The sequence below is a fragment of the Lactuca serriola genome, chromosome 1, assembly GCF_051521515.1.
Source record: "Lactuca serriola cultivar US96UC23 chromosome 1, Lser_US96UC23_V15, whole genome shotgun sequence".
NCBI classification, from domain to species: domain Eukaryota; kingdom Viridiplantae; phylum Streptophyta; class Magnoliopsida; order Asterales; family Asteraceae; genus Lactuca; species Lactuca serriola.
Window position 1 is genome coordinate 58,713,532 of NC_136408.1, and position 7,948 is coordinate 58,721,479.

A 7,948-nucleotide genomic window follows, 5' to 3' on the forward strand; every position below is an offset into this window, starting at 1 on the left:
ATGGGGCTTCAAAACGACTAAATATGACTTTTTTCATCAATTTCCTTCGATTTTCAGGAAACAAAAAAACAAATATATTTTCATTCTCTTTCTATTGTTCATATCTTGTTTTAAGAGAAACATTCATTTGATCAACAATATATAAAAGATAATTAACTTTAAAATTCTCCTGGGTTGAAAAAACGAAATGTTGATGGCTTGAATTATCATCAAATTATTTTTTTCTATGAACAGGATACATTTGAGGAAATACAATCAATATTCATTTTAATTGAAAGTTCTTAGAGATTTCTCTAAACTCCTTGAAGTATTCCATCAACATGTTCACTTCTTTAATAGCATAAGGAGGCATATCTTTTTATTGTAAAAAATTTATAACCAAGGTAGCCTTGTATAATATTTGATTCCAAAAACTCAAATTCATCATGCTCATTATTTGTTAACGATTTAGCTTCACTTTGGATTTTAGCATCATTGTTATTTTCTGCAACTTCAAGTGAAGCTTCTCTTATTCTTATATCTGAAAGTTGTAGTCTAACAGAAAATCGGAAAACATGGTCCACACCTTTGTTCCACTCTTTGTCTGTGCCTCCACATATTCAAAATAATCAGAAGTTCATAACTCAATAAAAAGTTATACGGTATACCTCATGAATCACATAAACATAGCACAAAAATTCAGAAAGGAACTCTAGAAATTTATACATAAAACCTAAAAAATTATAGCTAAAGCAAACCACAATTATTAGACCTCAAACAACTCCTGATTTCAAACCCAAAGATGAGAAACCGAAATTGTAAACTCCTGATTTTGAACTCAAAAAAGCATCACATATTCAACTCATACTCCTAAGAAAATCACACTAAATAAAAATAAAAACAAACTTCCTGAAGCAAACCACCGAAACTACTGTAATCAAAACAAATATATATGAAAGCAAAGATGCATATTTCGAACAGAAAATACTGAAATGCCTCCTTAACTGAAGGCTTCAAACTCCAAGTCTCAAACTATGAACACCAACACAGATAAATTTGAAATCACCAAAATACCAAATAAGAAGACTGGTAAAAAAAAGATAGAATAGAGGAAATTAGAATTGAGAATCAGAAATCGGATATTGACAATCTTAGTTCAACTTCAACTCACACCAATCGCCAAATCGCAAATAAGAAATTCAGAATTATGAGAATTGGAGAAATCAGAAAATATAATCATATTTTGAAATTAGGATATGGTTTATTTAGAGATGATAGTCAACTCCTGGATCTTCTACATCGTTCATTTTTATTAGAGGGTTAGAATTGTAAATAGTCATAATAAAAGGGTTAAGATGTAATTATGTGTTATGCTAGTTATGGTAGTTAGACGTTCTCTTTCCTCCTGTATATGTACTCTGTTCTTAATTCAATAGAAGTTGAGAAGTTTCATTTCTTCATTCATTTGTTTCATAATTTTCTAGGCGTCAATTGGAAATCAGCCGACCATAAATGTAGAGTATGTTGTTCTTTGGGAATTTTGACAGTTTCATCTATGTTTCTAGTTACTTATCTGTTCCTAGTTAACTTTGAGTCACTTTAAACAACACAATATCGACTTCAGAACATGACATATCATAACGATATAGCTAATATAAATTTACATTATCTAATATGAATCCCATAGAAAACCATCATGTACATGAAAATACCTAATCAAATGCTTAATTTCTTTCGGATTATTCATATAACATTAAGAATATAATTCAACACACTAGAGCATAATACGCATATAACCACATCGCATAGCAATATTGAATGCTAAAACCTAATGTTAACCTTCAATGCCCAAAATCTTACCCTTCTTCTCCAAGCTTATGTGGACAATGTAAACCTCTTATGAAAACGACAACATATCAAGAAGTAGAAAAAGTTGAGCAAATTCAACAAACCAAGTAACCAATAGTAATAATCCACGTGTCCTTCATTAATATCACTCGATAACCAACTCACACTACCACCTTCACTAGTCACCAAGTCAACAACGTTGACCAAAACGCCTCCAACAAGCCCCGAGAACGCATTGCTTACCATGAACATCGCCATGGCAACACTCGACATACTTCTCGGAAGCTCAGTGTAATAAAACTCCATTTGACCTATTGCATTGAAAGCCTCAGCCAATCCTAGCAAAGCATATTGTGGCACCAACCACATTGCTGACATGTCATTACCCGACCTTGCCACGTGGCGCCTTATCGTTTCCACAATTGCAGACACCACCATGGCAATGACAGAGATTAGTAGCCCGATTCCCATTCGGATTTTTGGGTGGAGCCCACGTGGTTGGTGTGTGTATTTGGTTAGAATCGGGACTAAGATACGGTCATAGAACGCGAGCCATATTGTGACTGTTAAGACCATGAATAAGACAAATGATGCGGCTGGGATTTCAAATCCTGAGGTGATGTGTCGATTCATTGCTTTTGCTTGGAGTGTTGGGTAGCTTTGTGAACTTGTGGTGAATAGTAGAATTCCCGAAGACCAAATGGGTGCTATACGAATTAGGGATTTGAGAGATTCGACCTTTTCAACTGTAGAGAGACTCCATGGATCCGTGTTTGAATCTTTAATAACGCACGCTTTGTTGAGAAACCTTAAGTTCTCTGTTAGCTCAACTCGATCCATTCCATGGCTATGATTATAGCAGTCATCGTGACTGAGATTGAATTTCCGGTTCTTGATGGCAACAACTAGAACTTGAATGAACCCAGAAAACGGGCTCTCACCAACTTTAACTTTCACATAAAGAGAAGATCCAAGTAAGAACATGAGAGCAGAACAAACCATGAACAACACAGGAACTGAAAATCCAACCTGCCACCCATACTGATCTTGAATATACACCAATACTGTAAAAGAAACAACTGTTGACATTGACGCAGAAGCGTAGTACCAATTAAAGTAGCTGTCAATGAGCCTTTGGTTGTTTTGGGTTGGATGATTGTTGAGTTGGTCTGCACCAAAGGCCATGGAACATGGTCTGATGCAACCAGATCCAATCGAGAGTAAACCAAAACATGAAAAGAGTAAAGCGAGTTGGGTTGGTGTTGCAGGGTTGCAACTGGTGTCGAGTTCATTGCAAGATGAAGGTCTTAACTGTGGGAATATGGAAGTCAGGCATAGAAAAACCATCCCCTGAAGAAAGGAGAAGATCATCAATAGTTTCGATTTCAGAATCCGTGGGTTAATTTCGGGTCATTAGATAGAAGAATGGAGACTTACAAGAAGGGTGGAGAGAGACCCGAGAGCAATGACCCGAAACCGACCCAAGTAAGAATCAGCGATGAAAGCTCCAAAAATGGAGAGACCATTTGAAAGTGCTGACCAGATGGAGAGTATGCTTGTTCCGGTTACAGCTTCCATGTGATAAACTTCCATCAGATAGAATATCATGTTTGGCATCAATCCATAGCTCGCCAGTCTCTCGAACGCTTCATTCGCTGCTCCAAGTTCAAAATCAAAACCCTAATTGATACGATTGAAATTCATTCATACTCGAAACTCACAAAAGCTGGTTTGCCGATTAGGTTTCCTGTGAATTCGAGTACAGAGTACAGATAACGATGGAAGAATTAAGAATTTTGAAGTACCTATGATGAATGGCATGGTTCTCATACCACCCTTATGATCATGATCATCACTGTGAAGGAGTAATTTGGTTTGTAATTCGGTATCGATGGTCGATTTTTCTTGATTGGAGACTCCTTCCATGGACGATCGACGGTTTCCCCTGCTGATCAACTCCAATTCAAAGATGGTCTGATGAAGTTTGAATAGGTAGTCGAATTTGGTTTGTCGTCTTGGAGACAGTTACAAAGTGACAGGGACGATCACTATTTCAGGATTTGTAGAACGCGAAATTTAGCCGGCAACAAAGGATACGTTTTTGTCTGTTACTTGATCTCAACAAATCGATAAATTAGTGGGAAATTTAAAAGTATGCATGACAAAAAGCAAAAAACCACACAAATGGTCCTTACATTTTAAAAACATTTGACTTAAAAAATGGGTCTCATTTACATTTTCTTATAGTAAAGCACATAAATGGTCTTTACACCATGTTTATCCGTTTTTTAGACAATGATTTTCTCTGTAATCTTGTTCTGGAGAATTTGGAAAATAACCGTATCCGAATCTTCCTCCCAGGTTAGGTAATGATTTTCTCTACTAATTTAAAATGTGAATATTGTTTTTCTATACAAATCTCATGCATGATATTTTTAAATTTTAAAGACCAAGCATTGAAGTGTTACATAATATTGTTGATGTAAATCGTAATGTATTATGCCTATCATGTCTTTGGACCGATTTTGGATTCAATTATGACAAGATGGTTCCTTTTGTAATACAATGTTTATTAGATTAGTTTCAGTTTGTTTTTATTGTGTTTTTTTTTCTTTGTAAACGTAAAATTAATAGATAAGAAGGCTATATTTTTTTATTTTATTATAAAAAATAGAAAGACCAAATTAGAAGACGTGAATATCAAAAAGTCTTACTTGGCGGGCCATGTTCTGTGCACCCAATTGCCAACAACAACCCAACATTAACGGCCCATTTGAGGCTCATCACCCAACCCAACAATTCACTTGAAGGCTTTGGAGAAATCTTTCTATATTTTGAGTCTTTGACCATCGGTTTTTATATTTTCTCATAAAATTAAACATAATATTTGACATGGAAACGCAATATTTTGCTCATTTTTTATTGTAATTCATATTTCCTAATACAAAGAAAAATGTTATTGTTTTATTTTAACTGAAGTAATAATCATTTAAAGTCACTATATTTTATAAGAAGTAAAAAATAAGATCAATATTAATAAATTCAATATTGGTATTATTTACAAAGTCTCATTAGACTTTGTATTTTCTTAATTTCTGGAAAGTAATATATTATTTTTATATTTGTAATAAATCAAGTTAGTAAAATATATAATAAGACTAGAAAAATAATTTTAAAAGGTTTAACAAGAAATTTTTTATGCAAATATTTGAAAAACTGAAACGGAGTGAAAGGAATATCAAATACCGAGTGTCATCAACTACAAGATGGTTTAGTTTATTGTATACCTTAGAAACATTCAAATAGTGATCGTGTAAGATATCTTACAATAAAAACAAATCAAACAAATTACAAAACAAAATCCAAATAATATATTTTCATTATTATTCTTTTGAAAAAAATTAAAACACAAAGTCATCAATGAGTTCTTTTTTTATCAAAAAGTCTTCAATAATTTTCTATTGTAACGACCTGTCAACAATTTAATAAATTCTACCGTAACTATGACAGAATTATTGGCACTGAGCCCTGAAAAAGTGTCAGCCTCGTTTGAAGTGGCTGAGCCACCGCCGGCAAGGTCAGAAAGAGCTCGGAAAGTTATAAAAGGCACCCTTTGTTGATAGCAAATGAGCGCCACCCCAGCACTTTCCATTTCCACCGGACTAATGTTGAATTTGGTGTATAAAAAGTTCCGGTAGGCGGCGTTGTCCAGATAAATGTTAGCACTTGTTCCCCTTTGCACGGTGGTTACCTTGGGTGGCGTGGACAAACATGTCGTGGTGTTGATGCAATCCTCCAACTTCAATTTCTATATAAAAATATGTTTTGAATTGTGAGACGATTAAATGTTTATATTCTTTTGAAACCATGACTAGGAAATTGTTTTCATCTAAGATTATTTTTTCATACAGAATATCTTTCAACATCCTCTTTAATGAATAGAGTTTTCATTTCAATTTTAATAAATAAATACTTAATATCATCGATTTGAACTTCTTATTGTAAAGTTTCTTCATTTAATTTATTGTATTTAAAATACACATCATATATCATATTGAGGTTATTGTTATTAACTATGTAGTTACAAAAGTGAATTAAATCAAGTAGTCAAAAAATAAGATAATTAAATATAAAATACGATTAAAAAGATGAAATGAAAATATTAATACGAATAGGGACTAAAAAGTAATACCACAATAGATAAAATAAATTGTTGAAAAATATTAAATTATTAATAAATATTAACAAAATAAGTCATGTTCACCAATAATTTTAAATATCAAAAAGATAATAATAAGTTATAAATAAGTTTCAAACTCTATTATTGTATGATAGGGTTTTCTACGTGTAATTATATATATTATTATTAAAGATCACATTATCTTAATAGATAATTAATTCTATTTCTATAGTAAATAAATGAACTATTGTAATACAATAGAACAAGTAGGTGGATTGGGTGGATCATGGATGAATAAGATGCAAATATTAATTTATTTGATCATTTCTAACACATGCTTATATTTTAATGGTCGTAATATTATCTTTATGTGTAAACCTAAGATGCCGCAACACATTTACATTTACTTATTATATTTTAATAAAACTACAAATATGTTAATTCAAATTGTTTGTTTCAACATAATTTAATATTATAACAAGTAAATAATCTTTTTATATCGCAATTAGTCAGAATAATCATTAAAAGAGAAAAGAAAAAGAACCTCAAGGATTTTGGATAGAGAAAGGTAATCGGAGTCAACAGGGATCCAAAATGCTTGTTGAGTTTTCTCAGGAGTACCATCAACCGGATAAACTTCTTCTGCTTGATACCACACATTGTTTAACAAGTTATCTTCACCATTTGTTGAATAACTTCCAAACTTTAAGTACCCAATTTCCCTTGTAAATCCATCTTCCCCTTCAAATGGCAATGCATTTTCAGGCCCATCTCCATATCTCTGCCAACATTTCATGCATTAAAGACTTGTAACATTGGAATATATCTCATACTTCATTTCTTAACCAATCTCATTCCCCTTAATATACTTGTACCATAGCCAAAAGGGTCAATAAATCCAGAATGCATCGCTATACGGTTAAAAGTGACTCTAATTAAGAAGTCGTTTTCTAGCATGGCCCAAAAGGGTCCGTAAAACCGTAGACAAAAAAATACTGGTATGCATGCATTGATGACATATATTGTACTAGTCATCAATGCATGTCATGCTCGAAGTGACACTAAATAATAGATGTACCTGCCAATTCCAAAGAGCAGAATGTGACCAATTCTCGGCAATTGTCACATCTCCGATATGCAAATTTGGGTTTGCATTCCCTGCTATTCCATAATGTACCACACCCTCTATTTCAAACAAGGTCAACAAGAGTTGTGTCGCGATTGCAGCATTTACCTTAAACAACAATGATCGGTAGATTGAAAAATCAAATAAAAAAATACACAAAAAAAACATGAAAAAACGTACCAATCCCATTCCACTCATGACTAGAATCACTGGTTTCTTGTAAATCTTTCCAAACCGAAACCTCCTTCCTTCAAACCAATCAAAATAAGCTCATTGAAAAATGTTTTAAGTTTATCGAACAACAAATGATTTTGTAACACGAGTATACCTGCATAATCTATAACGAGCTTGGAGGATTTGTAATGTGGGTTATCGAGTAGAGGATTCATTTCAAACATGTTAGGGATCACCAAGCCTAAATAAGGGCCATTTTTGTTGGCTTGATCAACCATCTTTTTTGTACTTCCATGTAATGCACCATGGGATTGTTCTTGAGATAAAATAAAAATCAAAACAAAAATAAATATTTTTGTAAACATTTTCCCAAAAAATCTAAGTTGTGAGGCAAGAAGGGGGATTGGGGTTTGAATTTAGATCCAAATATGGGAATTTATGAATGAGCTTCAGAAGCCAACGTTGAATTTCAACACATGGGCATTGCTGCAAAATTATAAAAATATCATTTTAAAATTATAGAAATATCATTTTTATATTCAGTAGTGATTGGTGCAGATAATTACAATAAATCAAATAAATAATAATAACGAGATGATTCACGTGTTCCAGCCGATTCGTATTTTGCATAGATTCGTTGG

General features: G+C 33.0%; 2 protein-coding genes across 2 annotated transcripts; both read right to left on the reverse strand.

Annotated features, from left to right (window-relative positions):
- Positions 1–1,700: 1,700 nt before the first annotated feature.
- LOC145089288 (protein NRT1/ PTR FAMILY 1.2-like) lies at positions 1,701–3,898 on the reverse strand. The gene is made up of 3 exons (XM_079027744.1): positions 3,633–3,898; positions 3,265–3,482; positions 1,701–3,177 (listed from the first exon to the last, which is right to left on the reverse strand). Exons 1-3 carry the CDS (start codon positions 3,751–3,753, stop codon positions 1,855–1,857), a joined length of 1,662 nt encoding a protein of 553 aa, XP_078883870.1. The 5' UTR covers positions 3,754–3,898; the 3' UTR covers positions 1,701–1,854.
- Positions 3,899–5,175: 1,277 nt separating this feature from the next.
- Positions 5,176–7,728, reverse strand: LOC145068751 (bark storage protein A-like). The gene is made up of 5 exons (XM_079015755.1): positions 7,462–7,728; positions 7,314–7,381; positions 7,086–7,241; positions 6,552–6,788; positions 5,176–5,635 (listed from the first exon to the last, which is right to left on the reverse strand). Exons 1-5 carry the CDS (start codon positions 7,670–7,672, stop codon positions 5,264–5,266), a joined length of 1,044 nt encoding a protein of 347 aa, XP_078871881.1. The 5' UTR covers positions 7,673–7,728; the 3' UTR covers positions 5,176–5,263.
- Between the last annotated feature and the right edge of the window lie 220 nt (positions 7,729–7,948).